The sequence below is a fragment of the Neodiprion fabricii genome, chromosome 1 (assembly GCF_021155785.1).
Source record: "Neodiprion fabricii isolate iyNeoFabr1 chromosome 1, iyNeoFabr1.1, whole genome shotgun sequence".
NCBI classification, from domain to species: domain Eukaryota; kingdom Metazoa; phylum Arthropoda; class Insecta; order Hymenoptera; family Diprionidae; genus Neodiprion; species Neodiprion fabricii.
Genome location: NC_060239.1, coordinates 3876455 through 3903306, shown reverse-complemented (window position 1 = coordinate 3903306; position 26852 = coordinate 3876455). Strand labels below are relative to the sequence as shown.

Genomic DNA, 26852 nt, shown 5'->3' with positions numbered 1-26852 from the left:
TACCTACTTAGAACAGACTTATAAATTTCGCGAGAGAAATGGGGAAATTAAAAATAGTTGTGTGGTTAGAGAAACTCGGCAGGATGACGAGTACAAGAAAATAATAATAATAATAACAATAACAATAATAATAATGAACAAACAACAAGACACGAAGAAACAATTCAGCCTTAATTTTCTACCGTCAAAACTGCGCAAGCTGACGTATTTTTCACCTAAATTATATACCGCTGTAGGGACTGTTTTTGTGTTATATAAAATAAGGGAATAAAGACGGAGGGGTGGTCGAACAAATTGTTGCGGAAGTAAGAATTACGAGAACGCATAATCTTTGACTGAGTTAAAAATTGAGGAACATCAGGACGAACCGCGGGAAGCGAGGAGCGCAGTAGTAACGGTCAATTACAGGTCGGACGGTTGCAGGGTGAGCTAAATTGCGGACAGCTATTTTCCCGGCGTTAGAATAAATCGCGAAATATTTATCAAGCTAATTGCGAACGACTTCTTCAGGTATATACAACGAAGCCTTACGAGGTGGAAAAATTCGCTCGGGCTCGTCTCTGCATTTGACGTTATTCGAAGATAATTATAGGTGCTTGAAAAGGGGATGAAGAAAGGTTGATGACGTTCTCCACTTCGGGGCGACGGGCTGTCGAGCCTATTCAGGGCTCGGAACTACGAATGTTTGCGTATGTGAGGGCATAATAATAAGCTAAAACGTAGCAAACCGCACCGCTGCCCCATATTCGCAATAAGGGAATGTATAAAACGGACCCTCCGGCAATAACGGGCAGGAATAACGGCGATAAAAAGCCGTAAGTCTGGGCTTGTGGGATGTCCTCGGTTAACAACAGCGATCGCGGTTATTATAAAGAATAATAAATGCTCTCACCGCTTTTCCGGTGAATATCATTAAACGGGAGAAGTTCAACGGTGTGGAGAGGGAATTTCGTAGGACGAAAAGGATCGAGTCGAAGAGTCAAAAAGATTTGAATAAAATTAAAAAAGAATAAAAGTGTCGAACCGTTTTTTTATTATCTCACGTAGAATGAAAAGTGAATTTTCCTAAGACGAGGCGGGTAAGAATAAGCCAGAAAAAATGAATTATCATTTCGTTTAAAAAATTAATTACCACGTTATAAACGGATCGCTTATTTTTCGTTTTTTTTTTTTTTATCTCGCCGAGTTTCGGACTAAAGACTTTTCTCCGCTGGTTTCCCGTTAACGCGCGGTGTTGTCCGCTTCCTTTTGACTCAAAGTTTTACAACCGATTCGAAATTGCCGGCTTGGGCTAATTTTATTGCAGCTCAAAGAAACGATAAACAGAAGGATGATATAGCCGAGCACCTGATATCGAGGAGTAAACCTGCAGCAGGAGTAAAAACATGGATAACAGCAGATTTATTCCCAATCCCAAATATCCGCTGTTTCGCCTGGAATATTCGCGCGTATTTTGAGATGGTAAAAAGTAGAACGAAATAAAAAGAATTAAATAATAGCAGCTCGATTTCTTCTTTAAAATGTGCAAAAACCCGCCTGCAGAGGGAAATACGTAAGTAAGATTTGAGCGGACCTGACGCGTCTCAGAGAAGTCCTGATTTTATTCATGCCTTCAATATTTTATTACCATTTTTTTTACCATTCACTTCCTTATTCTGTCCATCCTCGCTTACTTCTTTTCTCGTCAAAAACTGTACACAGGTTGGATATTTCGATGATTCCAAGTGAAAACTACTTCTACTCTATCGTTCGAGAGAGTCGATTCTTTCTTGAAAAATGTGCGCAATTCAACGTATATCGTGCGGGGAACGCAATATCCACCAACCTTCAACCCCTGTACGTACGGGGCAGTAATTATTCTATCATTATTATATAGACGATGCATAATTATCGTTTAATCAACTCGGTACTTCGGTGTAATACGAGCGCGTGGCGCGAACCCCAGCAGCATACGAGTCGGTACAGCTATACGACCGTAACGTCGTTGTTGTTCCAAGTTGAGTGCCAAGTTTCACCGCACCTATGGTTTAAATCTACTCAATATATCTGTAAAGATAATATACATGTATGTATATTTTTTACGAACAACCGAAATCGACTCGTCAAATTTCAGCCCTGACGTTTGATTAGCAGCGATATTTTTTTAACAAATATACCTTTGCTATTTATTACAGACCTGATTAGAATTTTTACGATTCGTTATTTGTAGAAGTCTAGACCTCGGCGATTTTTTGCCATTTCACCGTATAATTGTTTTTTTAGTTCTTTATTTACTATCTCCGAATTTATCGCCGATTTTATGGTGTTTCCTGACTAAGTATACGTACGACAAGCTTGACAAGAGGCGGGACGAAAGTACTTTTTTTTTTTTTTTATGCCCTAGTCGTAACCGAAATTCCCTTATTGATTCGTATGAAATTCGAGCAATAACTCGGTGTGTCGGATAGGCGGAGATAATATAAGTATCGGGTCGAAATATAACGAAGGGTAGCGTGCGGAACTGCAGGATTCTTTTAAGCCGCCATCGGGGGTTTCACTTTTACCTACATTCAACCTCACGGAAAAGCTTTGTGGATTCTGATTCCGTCAACAGCTGGACGGAGAGAGCTTTCGCATACTTATACATACCTGTATTATGCGAATGCGAAGCTTGCGCGTATTAATATTGCATGCACAAAGAAATCGTAGGATTACTATTCCTTCGAATCCAAGCTTTCAACTTGAGCCGAAGCGAAATAAAAAAATAAAGATACGACGAAGAGTAGTTGAGAAAAAATAACGACGGCTATATTTTCACGTTTAAGAGACTTTATTTTTACGCGTCGAAAGCGCACTTCATCGAATTATAAAAACAATCTTTGACTACTTGACGTTTTTGCAGCTTTCGGAGTACTGTTTAAAATGAGGAACCAAAAAAAAAAAAAATAAAGCACGCTGTAATCGTGGGGAGCAAAGCAAAATAATAATACCGCCGGGTTGTTAGGTCGTCGGCTGAAAGAACCGGAACGATCAGAGTTCCAAGATTGTCGGAGACGCGATACCGGGAATTTCCGGGGTCGCAAAATTATGCATAGCTATATACACGTTTCGTCCGCGAGGCAGCCGTTACTGCAGAATCTAGTGCTTGGTGGCTAATTGTGCGTGACTTTAGTTAATACGCTGAGTGCTCGGAGTCTCATTTGCGCCCGTCGTAGATACGCCGACGAATTTCATGGTGTTGCAGAGAGAGAGAGAGAGAGAGGCCTAACCGAAAGTGCTCCTTCGACGTCGGGTGGAAAATGGACGGGCTTATCCCAGGTGAGATATATTATTCGATGCAGAAGACGCTGGGCCCTTCTTTAAAGGCGTTGTAAATTAGTCAATATCGCCCAGAAACCTAGGGGGTAAAAGCTCGGAGCTTGCAGCGCGTTCGAAGAGGCTAAGTGAGCGCGAAGCGCCGAGAGTAAATTCCATTTCCCTGTCCTTCTTCTTCTCTCTTCGCCGCAATCTCCCTTTAGCTCTGAATAACCAGGTTCGGTTCGTCCTTCGGGAACGAGCCTTGTTTTCAATAATAATAATTTTTATTTTCTCTGCACGCCGCGTCGAGTCGCGATGTAACCGAAAATTCAACTTGAGCTTATTTTCAGAACCACCGAGCAAAGGGAACGCGTGATAACCAAATATACATTATATACGTATACTCGAGGTATGTATAAGCTGGATGCAAAGTATCGATGCAGCCGAAATTCTAAACCCAGATGTAAATACACGAGTCCGGGACGAAAGCGATGTAGAAATATAAAAGGGATGAATATACAAAGGGGAGAAGAATTTTCGCAACATCTTAGCCGAAAGCACACAAGTGGAGATACAGGGAAATATAAAAATAAAAAAAGAATCTCACACCCTTACAGAGAAAGTTGCGTTAAAAAAAGAACATCGTAAAATTCAAAGTTTTTCATGGCCACCAAATTATGGTGTAAAGGGGGAAAATTTTTACTGGTCAAATAAAAGGGGGATAAGAAATAGAAGAAATGCAATGATAGAATTACCCGATGCAATTATCTCTGGACGACGGATTTTCGTGTGGATATATCGTGACAATACGGTTTCATTCGACTGATCACGTCACCTTTTCCACACGAGAGTGTCGCTGCGATTAATTATAACGCCTTTTGCTCCTTGAAATATCGCGAGGAATTCGCGGAGGCTGAGCAGAGATGAAATTTGCAAAACGGCGTGCGCTTGCTTTCCGGGTTGTTGCGGGGCGACGCTTTTACTCTCTACTCTACGTGCGATGTGTCGTTTGCATAAGTCAAGAGCTCCGCGGGCCGGTTTCAGGGACGAAAATACGCGACAAGTCTCGGGAGGCTTCTTGTTGCAGAAATCTCCGAGGTTCGCGATCCTGGGACTCGAGTTATCCAGCCCTGCGGTGTTTGCCCTGCGTTTCGCGTATGTTTAGGGCGGATCGCAAGCTATCCTCTGACGGCTCTTTCGCCTCGTGTAACGACCCTCCACCCCCAACCCCTGAAACACGGCAGCTTGGGTAAATAAAAATGTACTCTAGGTAGGAAACCCGTTCGCTATCAGCTATTTCTCTCTTAGGAAAAAACCGGACGCCGAATTTCAATATTCGCGAACTTTTGGCTACACTTTTCTTCAACGTTGTGCACAGATTTAGACACGTAGGTATAGGAAATGAATTCACTTCGATAAAAAAATTATTAGAAAGGTTCAACGTACAAGTTTTGAGAAACTTGGTTGTGAGGATTACGTGATTTGGTAACATTCTCAGGATAGATGGAAGAAAAAATTACCATGATTGAAATAATGTTTATCGTTGTATGACAAACGAATGCGATGTTTTCCATCCTTCAATACGATTTTTAACACAATTTACGTCATTTACATATAATATATAATCATTTTTAAACGTTTAATAATCTTTGCCAAAATTTTGATACCGGAAATTCATTGAGAAGTTGATATGTTCAGGTTACTAAAAATCGAATTTCTAATTTTTCTAATCTGACATACTTGACACATTTTTATACGGAGACACGTTTCGCAATTGGAAAAAAAAGTTGTTCTCCAACTGAACTTGTGAATATCAAACTTGTTGTTATATACTTCCGGTTAATTGGCGACAGTTTTTGATGAATCCTGAAGAGTGTGCAGCCGTTGATCCTTCGTTCATCCACAGTCGAGTTAGCTACTGTTCCTCTGGATTATAAGAATTGAAAGAAAAAGTTAAAATTCCATTTCACATTGAATGTATTTCGCATATTATTCGAAGCGATTTCAAGACGAAAGACCGGCTCTAAACGCCTCGGGAAAGAAGGGATAAAAAAGATAAGAAATACGCAAGTTTTTCTCGAGTTTTGAGCATTCAGCCTACGGCCCTTATATCTATAATACATATATATATATATATATATGTATATGTATATATTTGCATCCTTATTCCAAGTGAGATATGGAAATTATTTTATACATTATTCCCGACGAGTCCTCGCTAAAAGCGAATCGCCTACTTCTTCCTCCTTCGAAGGATTTCTCCTTTCAATTCTCACATGAACCGACTTTTGCTCGCCTCAGATCTCGGAGAATTGAAAAGGTCCTTTTTTGTGGAACAACTTTTCAGGCTTCTCGTGTTGTTGACGATACAGCTCAAGGATTAGATGACGTCGCAACATCCTTTATTCCTTCCCTTTTCATACTCACCCCCATGTTTCAGACGACAAGCCCAAATCCTGTTATTTCTCCGGCGTTTCTCTGCTATCTGCTCTCCTAGTTTGTGTTTACTGTTATTACAAGTTGAAAACTTTCCGGGTCTGCACAACGAAGGACGGGTTAAGATTATTACCATGTAGTAAAGGGGCAGCCTGCACTAACTTCCTGCAAAATTTCGAATCGTGAGTAAAATTTTGTCGATGAGGGAATATCAAGCAATCGCTTCCGATTAAATGAACCTACGCAAATTTCGGTTGCTAAGAACTTTGTCAGCAATGCCAACGCGTTTGATCGATTTCTAGAATAGCGTGAGAATTTTTAGGCACGTTTTATTTGGCAGACAGGGAAGGTCGTTGGAATATTTCTATCCCATTCATTTCGCGAAATGGGATAAAGAAATTCAATGATACGTGGTTTTTATGTAAGAGAAAAAGAAAGAGTCTAAAACTTTCCCCAAATAAAATATCCACACTCGGATTCCTCGACCCGAGCGGCGCGGGTTCAAAAACTAGATGGAAAATATGATTATGGAGAATAAGAAGATGAGGAAAAGGGAGAGGAGAGCGAACAGTTCCCTTTCTCTTTTTCTCGGAATTCAAAAACGTCGAGCATCTCAGCCACGCGAAACTCCGCCATTCTCTCGAAGAACCGCGAGCCGCAAAATTCGCCAACAACGGGTATTAAAATTGGATACGCATCCGGATTTTCTTGAGGTAAAGGGAGAAGTTTGACGGGATAAATCCCTGCGGTCGGGAGAAAAGCGGTCGGCTTTCGACGCCGGTTTGAGCGACCCTGATGGCGTATTTAACAGCGCTTTTTGGGCACCTGCGGAAAACAGAGACTGCCGACGAAAAGCAGCGGCGGTGCTCCGTTTGTCTGCCGGGAATATTTACCCTCCTTGAAATGGCCCGAAGCTTCATTCTCGAGGGTCGTATCGCAACGACGGTCTGAATTGATTATCCGAAGAAAGAACCGAAGGGATTCCTCCGTTGCCGGGGAGCGAAGGTCACGAATAGACCGGAAGTAGCCGCATAAAACCACCGTCAATCCGGCCGCTCCTCCTGCGGGATGATAAAATATTTATCGTCTTCGCGCCGGGTCGTTGGTTCACGTCCGGCTGAGGAGAACCGGCGACCGGAATTCGGCCGACCTTATCTACGATGAACCCGCGTAACTATCATCGATTTTCACCAACTGCGATTCGCCTATCTGCTCGGCGAATCGCGATACCGCGAATGGACCGAACACGTGGAAACGAGTGCCGGGCGCGTGATGCCGGAAAAGAAGGATCGTCGCTTCGACGAAACGGAAGCGTGAACGTCGACGATCTGGAAGTGAAATTCGTTCACCGAGATTCTCTGTTTCTGCAAAATAATTCAGTTTTCTCGAAGGAATCGAAGTATCGTATTTGTGAATGATTTGATCCGTGAAATATCGTTTTATGACTTCCTGCTGTCCCTATTGGATAAATAAGAAACGAAAATTGACAAAGACGACGATTTTTACTCTATTTACTCAGCTTTTTCTCTTTCCTTTGCAGCTTGCAAGCAGCTTTCAAGGTCGGTGCAGGGTATCTTCGGGCCATCCGACCCTCTGCTGGGGGCTCACATTCAGAGTATCTGCGAGGCGTTGGACGTGCCGCACCTGGAGGCGAGAGTTGACTTCGAGCCGACGTTCAAAGAGTTCAGTATAAACCTCTATCCGGCCCAGGATCATCTGAACAGGGCGTTCAAGGACCTGATGTCCTTCCTGAACTGGACGAGAGTGGCGATTATATACGAGGAAGATTACGGTAAGTCGATCCTGATCCCGAATCGACCGCATCGAATATCTCGAGAAACCGAATGATCGATGCTTCGTAAAGTCCACGCTATATCGGGTCAAAAAACCGCGAAAACTTTTTCCATGTCAATCAACCGAGTTCTGAGTTCTCTATCAACTGGTCAAAAACCGATGCAACTGAGCCAAAGACGGAGTGCCCAAGTTCCCCATGCCTGATCCTGCAGCGTCCTCGGGGTTTTCACCAACTATTTGCAGAGAGGGAGAATTTGCACGAAAATGGAACCAGCGAAGCGGTTTCCCGGGCTCTCAAGGTTCGGAGAGTCATGAAGGGAGCTGGAAGGATGAGGTCGCCGTCATAAATCTCGCCGCAACAAGACACTAACTCGAAATCTCCCACGTGGGGGAGTCTCGTTCCTCATCCTCCCCCCCCCCCCCCCCCTTCCGTCTTCTTCGTCCCCTTCATCTACCTCGTTCCTCGTCTTTGCTCAGCGGGACACACAGTTGTTCATCCCAGTTATCGCGCCGGAGAGCAACCAGAGAAATATTGGACGGGGTCGGTCGGAGACCGAAGCGAATGGTTATTATTTTTCAATCTCGGTACTCTTTTAACAGCCCCGAGGGGCGCCTCTTCTTCTTCGAGTTCCTCCAGTGTGAAATTTGTTGCCTTCTTCTCCGGCGATATCTCTTCAACCGGTATCCTTTCTCCAGTTTCTTACACCGCAGTATCAGGTCCGGCAGCACGTTCCAATTTCCGACTTCCGCCAACTACGCGCGACTGTGACAATTATTATTCCTTATATTATTGGAGCCCGAATTGCCGAAGGCGGGCGGCAAGTTACGCCGTCTTGAAAATGAAACAGGAAGAGTACGAAGCGGCTCGTAACTAGCGGCACTAAACCCGGACGAATAAGACGTGACAGAAAAATCTGGGGAGAACGTGAGGGGATTTCAAACTACGTGACTGTCCGCCCTGCTTCCTCGACCACGAGTCTAAGGCTTGAACACCGGCTTCCGGTTTGATTAAAAAAGCATCGATCAAGTCGGAATGCTGCAATGACGGCACCAAGAGCTTTCAGGCATTGGCCTCCGGTTTATGGATACGTACGTCTAGATTATATCCCCCGGATCCGGGAGAGGATGTGGAAAACTAATCGAGATATGACAACGGCAAAGTGGCTTTTCTCAGGGTAGCTATTTTCTGGTAGACGTCCAAACTGCGGGGAGCCTCTTTTCTCATTTTCTTCTTCTTCTTCTTCTTCTTCTTCCTTTTCGCTTTTACAGGTCTGTTCAAGCTCCAGGACCTTGTCAAGTCGCCGCCGTCGACGAGGGCGGAGATGTACATCCGACAGGCGGGACCATCCTCGTACAGACAAGTTCTCAGGGAGGTTCGTCACAAGGAGATTTACAAGCTTATCGTCGACACGGATCCGGCGCACATGCAGCAATTCTTCAGAGCGGTAAGAACCTACGCCTTTTTTTACCTAGGAAAAAAATATCCTCCCCGTTCTTTGTACACCAAATTTTTTTCCCGCCCACGCGACGAAATCCCTACTTGAGCTTGTTCGCCAGCTCAACTCGAGATTCAAAGAGCGCGCCGGCAAATTCGCTTTTGGATAATACGACGGAGCGACCTTGTGAATAGATGGGAAAATAAACCGCCCGCCATTTTCGAGGGATGCTTTTTGACCGGAGGCTCTCGGTACTTTCGCTCTCGCTTCATCCCCATCTTCGTTATCCTCCAAGGATCGCCGCCCCTCTTCAAGGTCCTTCGGATGCTGGCTGCCAGGACGGTTAGCGAATGCTGCTGGAGATTGATGAAGAGATCGCGCAACGCCCCGTTTACAATTCGGTGATAATTCGATCCCCGACGAAAATGCTTCCAGCCTCTTTCCCTTCTTTTCTCTCCATCCAACCCTCACCCCCCATCGCCTTTCTCCTTGTTATTATTATCATCCCGGTGTTATTTTTACCTAGCATTAATTTAACTTCATCCACTCGATTTACTTACTTACCCTCGCCCTGCAGTCAACATTTTCCCCCTCATCTCGATTCTTCTTGATCGGCAGCGCGCTGAAAACGATGATGATATTCCATTTCGCATACTAATTAATTACTGGAGGCGAGGGAGGGGGGCGGCGGGCAATTTCTTTCTATGTGCATATATATACATATATATATATATAAGTATGAATTTTTTTTTCTCTCATTTTTCACGCTCACGTATTCTTTTTTCCGTTTTCTTCTCTGCTTCAGATACTTCAGCTGCAAATGAACGACTACAGATACCACTACATGTTCACAACCTTTGTAAGTATATATACATGTATACACCGAACCAATTTTAATTAGAAAAAAAATTCTTCTCCCAATTTGTCGAATTCACTTTCCTCGCGTGCTTGAATTTCCGTATCGCTCAAGATACCAGCCCGCGGATTTTTTCCCTTGCAAAATTTTTATTTATTTTTTTTTATATTATTATTTCTTACTTCACATCCCTCCGCGAACAAAAGGGACAATCTGGAATTGAACACCGTTTTCAGAATATTATTTCCCCTCTTTTATACCAACGAAGTAAAAACCCGGTTTTAATTTCTCTGCAGAAGCAGCGCCAGCAGGAATATTTAATACATAAGCTTGGTTGGTTATAATTATCACTCCTGCCGAAGGATATCAGATGAAATTCACTCCCTCTCGACTGCAGTGGCTCCTCAGAGACAAGCTCGGTTTCCCTTTATCTAGTCTTGATAGCCGTAAGTAGTAAAATGGGTTAGAAAGAGGTTGAAAGAAAGAATGTAAAATACTTGACCGACTGATTCGAGCCTCGTTTAGTATCGCGATTGTCAAGTTATTTCACCCGCGGCATTGCCTCTGCAAAGTCTGATTATCCGCGAAGCGTTATCCGTTGTGCTTGATCTATGCAGTAGGTACCTACCTACGATCGAACTCTGAATATCTTTGATGCGACGCTGAAATTGCATACCGCGCGTGCAAGCTCAGAGGGTCTGCTTGCGGCGTGGGCACGAGGCCAAGGGTGGCTTCCACGTCACTTTCGCATCCTGGATTAATTGTAATTATCGTTATTGGTTTCTCGGAGTTAACCGCGAGCTTATTGCATTTGGAAACAAGCGAAATCCACGAGTCGCGAAACTTTAACGCGGCCAGACCGTCTGGCTGGAAAATAACGGAACCTGTAACGACGTTGTACGTTGGTTCGTTCGAGCGCAGCTACACTGCGGACATCTATCGGGGAAGTACGAGAGAAAAAAAAAAATCCACTGCATGACGGATGCTCGAGAATATCGCGGAAATATCGTGTCAGACATTTTCCGTTGTGAGATAAATTTAGCTGGGTATGTAATCCGATTCGAAACCTGAGATACCACGTCTGGTCCGATAAAATCGATCAACCAATTAATACGGTCGTATATTTTTTTCTGGGTTATTCAGAGAGGGGAAAAGGGAGGGAAAATTTGACCCGATACATCTGCAGATCGATGAAACGAATAGATGGGAGAAATTGGGAATCGAGGTGAGGGGAGGAAGCGGATTGTGCAGTGGTCGAAAAGCTCGGTAGATGCTGGAGGGATACGAGCTCTGCACGAGCTGAGAGAACGGCTAGCTAGCTATCTTATTGGAATCGGTTCGCCGCAAAATATTTCACGCCAACTTGCCACAGCTTATTTATTTAGTTCAGGGCGCGTTGCAGGCTAGTCGGAATCCTCCTTGAAATACTCGGCGAGACGTCCTCTTCGAAGATTCTTATACACGGTTATACCACAGAGATTTTTCCATCCAGATTTCCCCTTCGTCTCTGAATATTGAATAATGCATTTCTTTTTTCGGATTTTTCTTCTTTTCGTTTTTTTTTCTTCTTTACGGGTCGTAAAGCTCTCGCCGGACGAATTTTATTATATCCCTTTCCCTCTCCTTTAAATCTGTTTGGAAACTGACGTCGGAATTTGCCGACATCTCACGAAGCTTTGTTCTGTATTATTATTCATTTTCTCTATCTTTATATCTTCTTCCCACTTCTCAGGATATAGAAACCTTCGATCTTGAGGACTTCAAGTACAACAGTGTCAACATGACTGCCTTCCGTCTCGTAGATGTCGAGGAACCCAGAGTAGCCGAGGTCCTTAGACAAATGGAGAGGTTCCAGCCGGTTGGTCATGCGATTTTAAACAAAACCGGAGTCATTCAGGTCAGTTCTTAAAATCTGACGCCTCGATGTAGAAAAATTTGTAGAAAAATGTCCCCATCGTCTATTGAGATCAACATATCCCGTTGCCGATTCGTCCTTGCTGCTGCAAAGATAATTTTTCGGCTAGTCGAGGGGAGAAGGAAGAGCCGTGAGGGGTGGATTACGCAGAGGTTTCACGGGGTGGAACTTCGCGGCGACGTCTCCTTTGTTCGCCTCGCTGTAATTAAGTCTGGAGTCCCGGAGCGCGCGGCTCTTCAGGCGGAAAGCTCGCGAGTCCCGCTTAAGCTGCAAGCTGGAGTGCCGGAGGTGCCAGATCCCGGTGCAAGCGTCGATGACCGCAGCGGGGATTTTGAGCCGGATTTTGAACCGTAGCCCCGATTTCCTATTCTCGTTCCGAAGCCCGCAACCCTCTGCATTCGCATCACGTTTCCAACCAACCAAACCAGCCAACCAACTTGCATAGTCCGGGACTTCTCTGCCCGGACAACGGCTCGCAAGCTCCGAACGGAATCGGGAATCGAGAGAAGGACTCGCCTCGATAATCACTGCAGCTACTAAACACCCTCGACTCGTCCTACGGACCTCAACAATTAACTCGGTTTCCACCACGGTTCCACGCTTCCATTCCGAACCCGTTCAAACCATAAAGCATCCCGACCTGCCCGGTGACAATGCTTCGTTGCAGCCGCTTAAATCAGCGGGAATTCACACCGAGGGAATACGAAACAAGAAGCGGTGAATGGTCGTTCTTCTTGCCTCGGGATGAAAAGTATCGTCCGGATCTGAACTTCTCGCATATTTCGTTCGCGTTCGCAAGCTCGGGGCGTTATTCTCGCAGGACGATGAATCCTCGAGATTTTTCTGAAACCCGTTTTACTTTGTTTTCGGTAAATCTAACCAGTGGTTACCATGTGTTTCAGGCAGAACCAGCGCTCATGTACGACAGCGTTCAGGTTTTTGCCCACGGTCTGGCATCCTTGGACCGAAGCCACGTTCTCAGGCCGGCGAATTTGTCCTGCGACAAGGAAGAACCCTGGGACGATGGCCTCTCACTGTACAACTACATAAACGCCGTACGTATATATAACGTAATAACGCCTCAAAATGTTTACGATTTTGCAACGTTCTCTTCCGAGATGCAAATTTGGGCGTCCTGTAGGACGGAACTTGACGGAGAAGAGGAAGAATAAATACCCGGAGAAAGAACGGGCGTGAAAATATATGCCGCATATTTAAACCGGGATGTTGGGAGTGAGAAACGGAGAAAAATGTATGCGTGTACGGGAGTTGAAAATATGGCGTATAACTCCTCGTGAGAATCGCTCGAGGAACGGGTCGACCCGTTTTTTTCTTCCCTTATTCCTTTACTCATTTCCTTCCTTCGTTCCTCAGCTCTTCTCCGTACCTGTAACCTTTATTCCACAGCCGTCTGAAAGGTTTCTCTTATTTACATCTGCCTATATCAGCGCCCCGCAAGCCGAGAAACGAGGAGCCTTAATCGGGCCGAGATTTACGCGAGAACTGTGCCAGCCTGGGAAATCCTTTCTCGCCGTTATAACAATCTTACCAAAGCTCAGCTTTTCAAGCCTATTTATCTTACTCTCTGATTTAATCAACGGATTTGCGTAGGTTTAATAATTATATTATATAGACAGACGTGAAAAGCGGATTCGAACGAATTTCGCGTACCTTTTGCCAATTAGTCACCGGGCTCTTGTTGTTTGCCTTAGAAATTCAAGAATCGGAAGTTTGAAGCACTAACTGTCTTTCTTTTTCTTTTTTTTTTTTCACCTTTTTTCGATCTTTGCCGTCAAAGGGAGAAAGGACAAAAGTAAAATCAAGAACACCGAAGAAAACATATAACAAGAAAGTCTTTTGCGGGGATCCGGAATCGCTTCGCGAGTCACTCGATGATGCTTATTTTTCGTTTTCTCTCTACTCCTCATTTGCCCCACTATCTTTCTCAGCTTCGTCTCGTTCCCCCGCGTCTCTTTCACTCACTCGATTCGTCCAGCTCCGTGGAGTTATTTTACTTTCTTGTTCACCGGGAAAAGTTTGTTTCCTACTTTTTCAAGGCCTATTTAACAGCCTCTTGAGATCAGCAGCCTTTTTCGTCCTCAACTTCGGCGTCCTCGAGAGACGGCATTTTCCTCTTCTTCTCTACTTGGTTTATTTCGCTTCATTCGGCAACGTTTTCTTCTTTTTTTCTCTTTCCCTTTTTTCCTCATAGCTTACTTTTTTCTGTTTTTTTTTCTTCTTTTTTTTTTTTATTTTTGTTTTGTTTTGTTTTCTCTTTCCGTGCTCTGTACTCACTTTACGTCGACACACTCGCTCAACTGACGGAGACGTGACGTCGAGTTGGTCGTTTGCTCGCTCGCAATACCTTTCAAAGTTTCGTAATGACATTTCACCGTATAAAAATTTCCCCCCTAGTAACCTCCGCACTCTTCAACAACATACGTAATTCCTGAAAAGCACCGAAGTACTCAACGAAATTCTCCCCGAATTATTCAATTATTTTGTATAAATTTACACACCGCCATATATATGTATACGTATTCACAGGTATACATATGTGTGTCATATTATTCGAGACTTCATATTCGAACTGGATACATTTTTTTATTCATTTTTTTTTTTATTCACATTTCAAAAAATTTTATGTTCGTTTTTTGTACACAATATTCCATGTCGAGTAAATTCCTTTCATGGCTCGAAAATTCAGTTGGAATACGTAATTCCGAATTTGTGTATCGATCGAGAGATAAGGTTGTATGATCCGTAATCGAGGGAATCAATTATTCCACGCTGTTTGGATGACGCGAACGGGGTTTTGGGTAATCTAATAAAGCGAAGCGAGCGAGAAGAGGCTACGGATTCTCCCTGAAGCGACGGTGGATGCTTGCGATAATAATTAATACGCAAATTGAAGGTCGTTACGGTATTCCAGCATCCTCTCTCACTCGAGATCCTGGCATCGCCGCGGCTCCTCATCCGTTTACATTCTGCAGGGCAGTTGGTCCTTCGAGAGGATCGGGCGATGGGTCAAATGTCGAGAGACGGGCGCGATCCTGATTGTCAAAGACGGGAAGCCGGCGGGATTCCCGATGGAAACGGGATCGAATCCCTCGCAGTTTCCCAAATGCGAGAATCTCGAAGACGGAAATTTCCACCCGGATTCCTAAATCCTTCTCCATCCTTTCCCCTCGTCGTATAAAGCGGTAAAAGATTCACCATGCCCTTTTTTGTTTAAAGAAATGATGTATTATGATACGATAAAATTGATGCAAAAATACGTAAAAGATAAAATTTGCAAGCGAATCGTAACGAGCGGATTATCCCTGAATGGCGAACCGATCGCAGTGATATAAAAGCTGACTGTTTTTCATTTGTTTCTTTATTTTGCGAACAAATTTTCCCCCGAGAGTGTAAACCGAGGTAAAAATAATATACGCGCAGTTATCGTTGATGAATATAAATGAGCGAAACGCGAGTCTTTGCGAAAGAAAAGTTTTCCCTGACTCGCATGTACTTGAGACGAAAGCATGACGGATAGGAAAAATCCTAGGTACAAAAAGTTTATCATACGTGTACGTGTAAGGTTGTTTTCTGTGAGTAAACAATTTAATCGTAAAGATTTAAGACTCGGGACACGACAAAACGGGATTCGTACGAATCGAAGATACGAGAAAAAAGAAATGTATTTTGGGTAAATCATCCGGAGGAAACTGAATCCATACGACTGGGCGTAAAAATTCATAGCAAAAAAAGAAAACGAAAAATGCGGGAGTGGATTGAAACGCGTGGACGAACTAGAAAGCCGTCAGGAGTTTTCATAAAGTTATAATTGGTTTCGGATTTCGACGAGGTGAAAGAAAAGAGAAAATAGAATAAAGAAGAAAGATTCGTTTTACTCTTCATGGTAAATCGCCGCATATGAAAGGCAGAAAATAACGTCTCCTTCGCTATTTTATTAAATTTATGGCTAGAACGCGCGATATGTGATAATAATCCTTGCGGTGCTTGCAGAAATCGCGATGCTGATTAATTATCTCGGGTTATTCGGTGCCTCGTTGAATTATTGTTATCATACAAGGCAATTGCCGTGAGAATGTAAATGCGGATATTAGCATTTTAATTAAAAGAATTCTCTCTGTTTATCGCACTTTCATTTTTTCACTAAAAAAATAGAAGCTACGTTCAGTTTGAATTCGGAAAAAGTTTTCGATGTAATCGATGCGCAAGTTTATATTTTCTACCGATTCATTCGACGTGAGGTAATCGCTATTTATCAACTATCTCAATTTACTAAGTTTTTCTTTATTCGGCTGACAATGCCGGGAAAATTCCTGGCTGTCATACGCGTTGAACAGTGTGATGCAATTTTGACTGGGGAGAATTTCAACCGCGCAAATACCGACTCGGGTGCATAAACCAGAGGTTAAATATACCTCCGCGGAAGTTGTACGCGGGTCAAGTGTAACTTGGGAACCGCGGTAAACACCGTCGTCTTGGTTTAATTAAACAAAGATTTGCACAGCGGTGAAGATGAGCTATTCCGTAACCTGCCTGGAAGATTATTAACCCTTGTGACTTAGCGCTTTAATCTCGGCGTATGCGTTGAAATTGAATTTCAACTATGGCTTTGCCGAAAATTAATATAAATACCAAAGATCTTTCTCGCGTCGGAGGAAACAAAACTGATTGGGCGACGAATTTTTCCGAAATCGCAATTCGCGACGAGGACACGCTCGGTAACCGAAATTCGTGGGCGTGAATTTATGGCGGCGACACTGAGTGACAATGAGCATAAGTCACCCTTCCCTGGGGATCGGGGATAAATCTTGGCGTGCAATTAACGTCGAAATCCGGAACTTGAAAGCGACGCGCGTGTATCATGCGGCCATTTGGTGCCGAGCTTTCACTCGCAACAACTTGGCTCGTCTCTATCTTCTTTTTTATCAACATTTCGATTCGACTTTTTCGTTATTTTCTCCCGCGTCTAGATCAAGAAATGAATAAACAAGTACAAACCGATTCGCCGGGTAAAGAGGAAGAGACGATTTTCAATTAAACCTCGAGTCTTTGCCCAGCAGCTGCGGGAAATTAATGTAACAAGTTCCTACGTACAAACCAAATACACCGGATCGATGAATTCAGTAATTTTCCGCTTTTTCAACTCCTTGAGTCGGCCAGTTATGCATGTATATAATACTCGAGCGGTGAAATATTATTTGCTATGAAAAATTCCCTCAGCGAGCGATCGCGGCAAAGAAAGATAAACAGGGTATGATATTGGAGGAGGAAGTGGAAACTATATTAATATTACGTCTCGGGGTTGATTGCCAATTAAATAAAGAAGCGGTGAAATATTTGCTCGACGTCAGGTTCGTCGCATTAATAATTCCCGTCGGAAATTTTAGAGCGCACGCATCGACAGATCGGATTTTCGAGTTGCAGGCAGGGATCCACGGCTTGACCGGTCACGTCGAATTCAACGAGGGTAAGCGGAACAACTTTAAACTCGATCTACTGAAATTGAAGAGGGAGGAATTGGTCAAGGTTGGAGAATGGAAGCCGGGCAGCGGAGTAAACGTAACGGATGTCGGAGCCTTCTACGAGACAACCGCGACCAACATCACCCTAGTCGTCATGACCAGAGAGGTATTTTCGCATTTTCGCATTTTCGACTCACTGATACTTTGCACACGACGATACTTTATTGCCGTTTCTTTAAAACCATTTAAATCACACACCGGCTACAGATATTCGACAATTTCAATCCGGCGATGCCGATCCAATTTCATCCAGCCGACTACGAGCCGCAGTTTCGATAAATTTATCGCCTCGTTGGATTTATAATTTTTAAAAACGCCGAGGCGAAGAAACTCGAACTGCAGGTGGGCCTCGATGAAACGGAGGATTTACAGCCGGGAAAAGTCCCGCGGTTTTCCAAAATAATCCCGGTGAAATTGGATTTATAATTAACGCGTATACACGCGAGGCTCACGCGTCGTGAAAGGATCGTAATAAAAAACAAAAAGAATTTTTTTTTTCAATTTTCACCCCGCTTCCATCCTCTCTTCTTTTTTTTTTACCTCCGTTGTTATTGCTGCTGCTATTTTGCCGAAAAAATAACGATTCCCGACGGAGGCTTGTAACTAATCACAGACTTTTTTTCTACTTTTAATTTCTACGCTGTTGTTTTTTTTTTTTTTTTTGTTCAATTTATTCATTTATTTATTTTTTTGTGTAATCAACTCTCCATTCTGCGTGGTGGATATGCGTGCAAATGATTTTTTCAAGGATATCTTTTCACCGCTCCGTATTCTACGCGCGGTTCCCTTTTTTTCTTGGCACACTTTGTAACGTTTGACGAAAATTTTCAACGACATTATCATTACCGTGCTCTATAGCTTGGGCAATGCTTAAAAACAACGTAAGGCTGCCGGATAATAGGATTGGACGAATTACACTAACCGATTTGACTAAGAAAATTTAGTGAAGTAATCAACGTAGTGAGAAGTAACAACGGGGAAAGTTTCCTAATTGCTTTACTTCCGCGGAACCGTTTAAGGAGTCGCGTCAAAGATCTCGCTACTTATTTGGAAAACATTTCTTTTCTGGGTTCAGAAGAATAAAGAAAATTAACGATAATAATAGTAATAATAATAATAACTGCCAGCCTGCGAAACGATCATTTCATAATTGTTTACAAAATATAACTAATTGACACGAGGGTGCCAGGTGGAAATAATTCTGTGAAACCCAGAAGCCCCTGGATACTAAAATCTTTCCCATGTCCCTGATGGGCTGTCGATTCGCTTGGAGGTAATTTAAGTTGTAGTAACTCAATTTGGGGTAAAATCCCGCAGTCCCGAGTCGAAACTTGGTACCTACGGAGGTATGACACGGAATTTCCGTCGTTCGTTCCTTATTCGCGTTCGAAATTCAAACTCGATATGCTACGGGCGAAGTGGCAACACACTTGGAGGGGAACCAATACAGACGTAAGTGGATACGATGTGTCGTCTTTGGAGAGCAAGAACTCGATATTAGCTCCAACTCCGTTTCTCCGCGAGACGGTAGAGGAGGAAAATAGACTTGCCGTTGCGCGCTTTTGCGATACCCGTAATTTCTGCGTTTCGCCGTCAAGATCGGTTTTATTTTGTATTTTATACAGGTTTTTTTTTTTTTTTTTTTTTTTACGGTCCTCTTTTGCCGATGTATCTGTGATTGGCTGGATTCGGTTTCGAAATATCCTACGTACTGCAACGCGAATTGTCTCGTTGAAGGAGAAGCCGTACGTCATGGTCAAGGAGGACAAGAATTTGACCGGAAACGCCAGGTTCGAGGGCTTCTGCATAGACCTTCTAAAGTGGATCGCTGGCCAGGTCGGTTTCCAATATGCAATACGACTCGTTCCCGATCACATGTACGGAGTATACGATCCGGAAACCAAGGAGTGGAATGGAATCGTTCGCGAGCTTATGGAAAAGGTACGAGTTTGTGTGTGTGTGTGTGCGTGGGTGTGTTTGCATCCCTTCAACTTGGTCTACAAATCAGGCAAAGTTCAATTCTGTAGAGTGTACAATAATACGAATCTCTGTACAGACTATTTCTACACGACGGATAGAAAAATGAATACAGCAAAGACATATTCGAAATTCTTTGGAGGGAACGAAGGGGGATAAATGTAAAAAATGTAACAGGAACAAGAGTAAAAGTGAAGCAGTCTGATTTAATTTTGCATGCAAAATACTCCAGGCGATAGAAGCTGATGTACGTTTTTTTTTCTCTTCCTCTTTTTTCGGTTCACTTCTCTCTCTCTCTCTCTCTCTCTCCTCGATATTAAATTCGTTATGCAAAACGTTCGGCATAAGCGTGCAAAAATGGTACGGCTTATATACACGCCTCGTTCACGTGTTACACGATCTGATTTACGTGTAAAACGCGCCGTCACGAAATGCCAGTTTAAAACAAAAAAAAAAAAAAAAAAATTAGACGAGGAAGGAACAATCTTCGACGAAATTTAACCGAAACGATTCATTGGCTGCGGCTCGCGAATGTCACTCGATCCCTTCCCGCGTAACGGGATTCATTTGAATTGTAAAAGCTCTGTGTTATTAAACAAGATCTCTGACCACCTGCCGCAAGCAAATTGCTCGTCTTTCTTTTTTAAATTTGTTTCCCCCCCTTGCAGGAAGTGTCGTAGCTATAGATAGGGGGAAAGGGGGGTTCAACACCGCGTCGAAGACGTTGAAAAACTTTTAAAATGAACTTTCGAAAGCACGCCGTGCCGCTGAAACTTGTGCAGATCGACCGAACTCGAGCTTTTAACATTCGACCCTTGAAAGTACACTCGCGGTATTTATACGGTGAAAATGATAAAAATTTGTCAAGAATGAACAAGCGAAGAAAGGGGAAAGCTTTCTTCGTCACTCGTTACCGAGACTCGTGCATGTGCGTACATGCTGGGAATAACCAAACGTGATCGATTATTTTTGGCTTGGTGGCCATCCCTAGTATAACCTCGTGACGAAGAAAGCGAGAAGTTAAGGGGAGGCGAGAAATCTTCACGGACTTAACGAGGCGTTGGGACTTTGTGTCGTTAAAGAAGTTCTACAAACGAATCGCGCTGACTTTCAGCCCGGAGAGCAAATAATACGCGATATTCGAATCGACACCTGTGATCCTTTGAAAATATCTACTTATAAAATATCTGAGATCGGGAAAACGAACCTTTACAGAAACGATAAACGGTGCTGCATTTTTTTTTATTTACACATGAACCAGACGCCCATCCTTTGAAATCTTGAATACCTTGCAAAATCTGACAACTCAAACCGTGAGATTTTCTCTGTATAAGACACTTGCACTGGGAGCTGCATTCAGCGGTGCAGCGTGTATAAGTAACCACTTTGCGGTGGAAAACGAAACCTCGGAAGCTTTCAAAACGGAACTCTGCGAAGAAAACTCGAGGTAACTCAAGACTCTCTATTCGCATTGAGAAGCTTTTTAGATATTTTTAATTAACATCCAGGCTAGTTGGTACGACAATAAACACGGATCATTAATCGAAAAATTATACAATCTCTCGTCGATCAACTTGCGCAATAATGCCTGTTTTTGTCTTTTTTTTCTTACATTTTGACTCGACAAATAACAGTGCAAATTTTGGAAAACTAAATTTTACAATTTCTGGAGTTAGAAAAAACGATCATTAATACTGAATTCTATCGTCCTTCATTAGATAATTGTAAGTTAAATACGTCATGATCGAAGAATAGCGGTACTTGAAAACTTTGATGCCTGCTATCGAAGTAATAATTAAACGTAAGCCATTCGCCGGTGATAATCGAGAAGTTTTGTTTTCACCGGTTTTAATCACGCGCTGCCTCGGAGTTATGAAAAGGCTCTTCAACATTTCAACGACAAGTTTTTTTCACGGCTTTCTACCTGAAACTTTCAAAGTCCCTGGTACTTTGCGTTGGTACACTACGGCTAATTGCGGGATCAAAGAAACATGAGGAACGAGAAAATCTCCCCATCACTTTCTCCCGCGTGTGTGTTTGTGTGTGTATTTAAATATTGGCTAGAGTAAATTCGCTCTTCCACATCCTTTTTTTAACATGTTGTTTCATTCATTTTTCTTTCTACTGGGGTGAAAAAACAGTCGAGGGAAATGTAATTTTATTAAAGAAGGCATAGAGATGCCGCCACTTTTCTGCTGTATGTGTTACATTAAATTACAGTATTTTGTAATTTTTAATAAAAAATTAGTACAGGCATGTATGAATGGAGCCTCTTGACTCGTACCACAATCCGCTTCTAGACCGAAAAGACGGAGAAAAGTGAAGTGCGGAATTGAAAGACCCTGCAAGCTTCAGTTTCCATGCGGTTTGTGCGATGTTTGCATTGCGCCTAAGTATAGCTGGGTAAGCTGGTCCAGCTGCAGCACTTTTTCACCTTGGCGTTGCACAATGTTGCATTTCGAACGAGAATAAGACTGTAAAATGCAAAGCAAAAATGTGGAGTGTCGTTGTTTCAGGATTATAATTCGTCGAAATTTAATTAATTACACAATTATTTTGTATAAATATTTTTCAGCGAGCTGATCTGGCCGTTGCTTCAATGACGATCAACTACGCGAGGGAAAGCGTCATCGACTTTACAAAGCCGTTCATGAATCTGGGGATCGGAATATTGTTCAAGGTGAGTTGAACTCGCTCAGCTACGCTTGTGTGGTTTCGTGTCGTTTTACAAATTTCACCCTACGTAGCAACTTTTTCAATCACTCCATGCCAATTTTATGGGTCGCACGCAGAGTTGGACTGTGAATATCGAGATCACGTATTTCAGCTGGGGATGAACATGCGGCGTCATGATCTTGCTCCACCGCACGGACACGCGAGAGTTATTGATGTAGCATCGGGAAAGATACGACCGCGTCTACCGAACTTGGAAAACTTTCTTTTCTTTCTCGTACAACTCTCTGCTAACCGTCTGAGACGTGAAAAAATGTTTTCAAAAAAGAATATCAACCTTGCGACGAACGTCCGTCGCGATCGACAATCTATCAGCTAGCGATAAAATACTTGTTGAAGAATTCGCGACAAGGTAGAAACGTGAATAAAATCAAGGTTCACAAGTGCCAATTTACTCGTATCCTTCTTATTGTCAACGTGAGGAACATCGGGAAAAAAATAATTGATCGTGATTTCAACGTTGCTAATTCTGAATTTTTACGATAGGTATCATCAATTTCTGCCAGTGACAGGAAACAAACTGAGCGATGATAATTCACTCGCACATCGTGACGGGTTGGTTAATATGTCACCTGCGGACTCGATCCGCGGTTACATTCAGTGCAATTTTATTGCAGAGCACATCGCTCGATTCGATACAACGTGTCACTGTTAGATACACGGCATTCGAGTGACAAATTGACTCGTTGATATTAATTACCTACTCGGCCGATTATTGCGGTCGTCCGACATTATACGTCGTTGGAAATTGAAACCACGAGTGTTGTTCTTCGGGCTTTGGGTACAACAACAACGTTGACCGTGTCGAGTGTCGCGAAAAATTCACTCGAACAATCGCGAGGACAACGTCGTTTGACGAAGATAATTTTTTCAAATTTTTCACGGAATTAAAACCCGGCTGTTACAAATGTTTGTCTTCCATTACGTGCCCGGATTAATCACGGGGGGCGGTTTATACTCGGGTTTGAATATCTGCGAGCGTAGGAAAGATCGCGTAAAAGTCGGTGTGCTTCGTTTTGTAATTAAAATATTTTAGTTGATGAAAATTTAGGTGCCCACAAGCCAGCCGACCCGGTTATTCTCGTTCATGAATCCCCTGGCGGTCGAGATTTGGCTCTACGTTTTGGCCGCCTACATGCTGGTCAGTTTCACCCTCTTCGTAATGGCCAGGTTCAGCCCCTACGAGTGGAACAACCCCCACCCCTGCCTAGCAGAGAGCGACGTAGTCGAGAACCAGTTCAGCGTCAGCAACAGCTTCTGGTTCATCACTGGGACATTTCTCAGGCAGGGAAGTGGGCTCAACCCAAAGGTACACTCAACGACATCCGCCGACACTCGACGAGGCCTGCAGTCAGAACCGTTCCAGCGTTTTACGTCTCGCTTATTTCAGGTTGTCGCGATAAATCGGTAACCAGAAGCTGCGGGACCTAGCGACATTAATTGTTCGATCCGCGTCTCGATCCGATCGATCAAGTTCGATTTCTTAGACGCGAAAGCTGGCTCTACTCGTGAGAATCACTGGCAGCAAGTATTTATCGAATTTATTGTGGTTTTCACGATGACTGAGAAGAAAAAAACGAGAGATAGCTTCAAAATTGCTTCTATAATTGTTTTTATCGTCACGTTGATATCGTTGAATATTCAATTTTTCAACATTCCGTGGATATCGATTTTCATCGAAAAATCGTTATATTGAATAAGTCTTGAAAGAAAAGAATCCGTCTTGTAATGAAATCGACGAAATTTACTAGATTTTTTTATAAATTAGAAGCGATTTGAAATCAAAAATCGATATCTAAACTCGAGTTTAAAACTTCGGTGTATTTTTTCTCGCACTTCAGCTCACAAGTGTAACATCAATTTCAAACACAAACAGTCTGCGTATATTTCCCAGATCAGATTAGCCGATAAAGTGTTCGTTTCAAACCACCAGCCTCCTCAAAAAACCACCCTAAATAATCCGACTTGCGATTTCCGACGCGGTTCGACTTTTCGGATTCCGATTGGCCGCGATACAATCTCGCGGATAGTTAAACTGAGGTTTCGGTATTTGTGGATGTGGGTAATTATTTCGCAGGGATCCTCGGGCCAACCGAATCCCTATTTAGCGTGCGAACCTTCGGTAGTTACAATGCAAATATCCAGCCTCCGGTAGTTTGCCTAACGCGCCCTTCAATATTTGATACAGTTTCTAGGGGCGGCAGGGTTCAGGGGTTAAATTCCCGTCCGAACGGAAGATCGGATCGAAACGCGCGAATCCGTGCATCGTCAACGAATCTCCCCCTGACGTGTGAATATTGTCTTTAAAATATAATTGCGATCAATGCTGCGAGAGATCGAACGATCGAGAGCTGAGATGCACGATGTGAGAATTAATTGGACACGTAATGAGCCAGAGGTTCCTAAAAATTGTCGCAGGTCTCTGGAAGAATGCCGTCGCGTCTCTTCTCCTTCATGAATCCGCTCGCCGTAGAGATATGGCTTTCCATGCTAGGCGCCTACGTCATTGTTTCACTCACCATATGGATCGTGGCGAGATTTTCACCCTACGAATGGGTCGAGCCGCCGCCTTGTCCGAGCTGCAAATGTCCTTTACAGGTAGGCGGGATGCTCCCAATTCGCAGAAAATTTTAACCCCCGAATCCGGTTTGCTTGCGGTTATGCGCACCGAACGACGGAAGAGTTTACAATTTTCGAACGCCCTCTACAAAAACACGACACGGATTGTTAACCCCGAGATATTGCGGTTGGAGAACGAGAATTCGCAACAGGCGTTTGCATCGCCGCTAATCTTTCGCTCATACTTTGCGATTTTCCCATTTCGCATATTTCTGCCACTCGTTACCTCTCTTCGTGTGTGCGTGCTTCTGTTTCGATTTTTCTTCACACCTCCGCATATTTATTCATTCTACTGGTTCGACTTTCATTGTTATCATCACGCCCCGGGATACCAAGTCGGTTTTCACCCTAATCCAACACGACTCTGGCATGGGGGATAAATTGAAAGATGCAAATTGACGATGAAAGCTCGATACCGAGACGGGAGGATGACAAGGTCGGGAAGGATGAGGAGGAGGAAGTGGGTAAAAGTAAAAAGATTAAAGCAGACAGAGGAAAAATAAATAATAAACCAACGAACGAATGAATGAACGAATGAATAATTCAAATTTGTTGAGGACTGAGATTCTCCCGGAGCTTCTGATCGTGGGCGAAGTTAATTTCGATCCCAGCTTCCTTTCTCTCTCTTTCTCTCTCTCTCTCTCTCTCTTGACTCAACTCGGAGTTAGTTACACCGTTCGTTACCCTTCGTTTTTGGACTTTCCTTGTTTTTCTCCTCCTTCCGTGTCCAGGCTTCGAGCTCTTGAATGCTTCGCATCTCGCTTCTATCGTTATTCTCCTCGTTTCCCATGGTCTATCCGCACCGCTCTTGTATTGCCCGGAACTGTAAGACAGTTTTGTATTTTATACACACACGCACACACACACACACCTTAGACTGCGTACGTCGCCCTTTTGGTTCGTTAAAACTTTTCCGGAAGCAATACCGTCGGTCCATCGAACTCCTGTTCGACCCGATATCCTAACGACATCTCTTCCCGTACGAGTTTGACCCCGGAATCCATCCTCGAACTCTCAACTTCTGCGTTCCTCGTATATTCTCGGCCTCGTTTCACATTTCTCATCTTCACGATCGCGCGTCGATGCAGGTCGATGCTGAACGTAATAATAACAAGCTCGCATTAATTCTTGAGACAATTTTTGTAACACGAGGGTGTTCGAAGACTGCAAGAAACTTTGGGACTCTCGTTCTTCTTAATTTTCTCACTTTCAAATAGATTTTGCGTTACAAGGTAACGTCACTCTATTTCAAGCTTTTGTACGACGGATAATGGGGGTGAAATACGGGCGAGGAAGATCAAAATATAAATCTCAACCACACGCTGGCAAACCGGATCCACGCGTCTGCTGTGTGTTTGCAGAACTGGGTTAATTGGGAAAATATAGGCTCGGTCACGGTTTAATTACTTTCTGGGTAAACTCGCTTTTTTTCGATCGACGATCCAGATCACCGACAAACACGAAAGAAAGCTCTGCAAGCTTTCTCAAACTTCCTGTCGTTTATCCGTAAATGGTTGGTAAAAGAAACGGAAAATTTTCTAGCCTTGAAAATATCATTCGATACTAGAATGCCGTTAAACAAATAAAATCGATTTTCGAATTAATAACGTTAATTTATCCACCGTCGTATCAATATTAAAAATCAAATTACAAGCGAAAAATAATTAAATCCATATTTTATTACCCGCCTGTATTTTCCCGTTCAACCTTCATCGTTACAGATTCGGCAAAAATTTGATGAAAAATAGTTTGAAATAGCGTTATCCTTGCCGTGATTCCCTGTAGGAGAAGTCAAGGTACTCAGGGTAATTCCTCTAATGTTCGATGGTGAAATTTTCCACCGCTCGTTATCGTTGACGGTATAAAAATAATTGTCAGGGCGGTCATGTGAGCGCTCTGGAACCGGACAGCGACGACATCCCGTTGCCGAGAACGGTGAACGACTTCACCCTGGCGAACAGCTTCTGGTTTACCGTCGGGACGCTAATGCAACAAGGGAGCGACCTCAACCCGAAGGTAATGCAGCCGTAGCGTGTAACAAGCGTACAACACCGCACCGCGGAGTCGGCTAATACCTATAATACTCGATTTTATACCCTTCGACGAACTTTCCTCATCCGATCCTCCGCCTCCCGATATCCGCCCATTTCTCATGCTCCGGTCAGCTTCGAATCCGGCAATAAGCAGCTTACAAGTCTCGCCGATGAGTTCAAACATATCGCAAATGGCTTGGGTCACTTTCGTTTTTCCACACACTCGACTTTTCTACC

General features: G+C 43.4%; 1 protein-coding gene across 7 annotated transcripts in view; it reads left to right on the top strand.

Annotated features, from left to right (window-relative positions):
• The window catches only part of LOC124187758 (glutamate receptor ionotropic, kainate 2), an 89402-nt gene that overhangs the window by 46852 nt on the left and 15698 nt on the right, over nucleotides 1-26852 (top strand). For 5 of the 7 annotated variants that reach the window (XM_046579864.1, XM_046579869.1, XM_046579868.1 and 2 more), the window contains exons 4-13: nucleotides 7253-7504; nucleotides 8776-8951; nucleotides 9748-9801; nucleotides 11531-11695; nucleotides 12616-12768; nucleotides 17156-17359; nucleotides 18991-19194; nucleotides 21806-21910; nucleotides 24382-24561; nucleotides 26461-26598. In XM_046579864.1, the coding sequence (XP_046435820.1) occupies nucleotides 7253-7504; nucleotides 8776-8951; nucleotides 9748-9801; nucleotides 11531-11695; nucleotides 12616-12768; nucleotides 17156-17359; nucleotides 18991-19194; nucleotides 21806-21910; nucleotides 24382-24561; nucleotides 26461-26598 (1631 nt within the window). Of the gene's footprint in view, nucleotides 1-7252; nucleotides 7505-8775; nucleotides 8952-9747; nucleotides 9802-11530; nucleotides 11696-12615; nucleotides 12769-17155; nucleotides 17360-18990; nucleotides 19195-21805; nucleotides 21911-23014; nucleotides 23273-24381; nucleotides 24562-26460; nucleotides 26599-26852 lie in introns of all 7 variants that reach the window. The other 2 variants (XM_046579871.1, XM_046579870.1) reach the window with 2 other exon arrangements.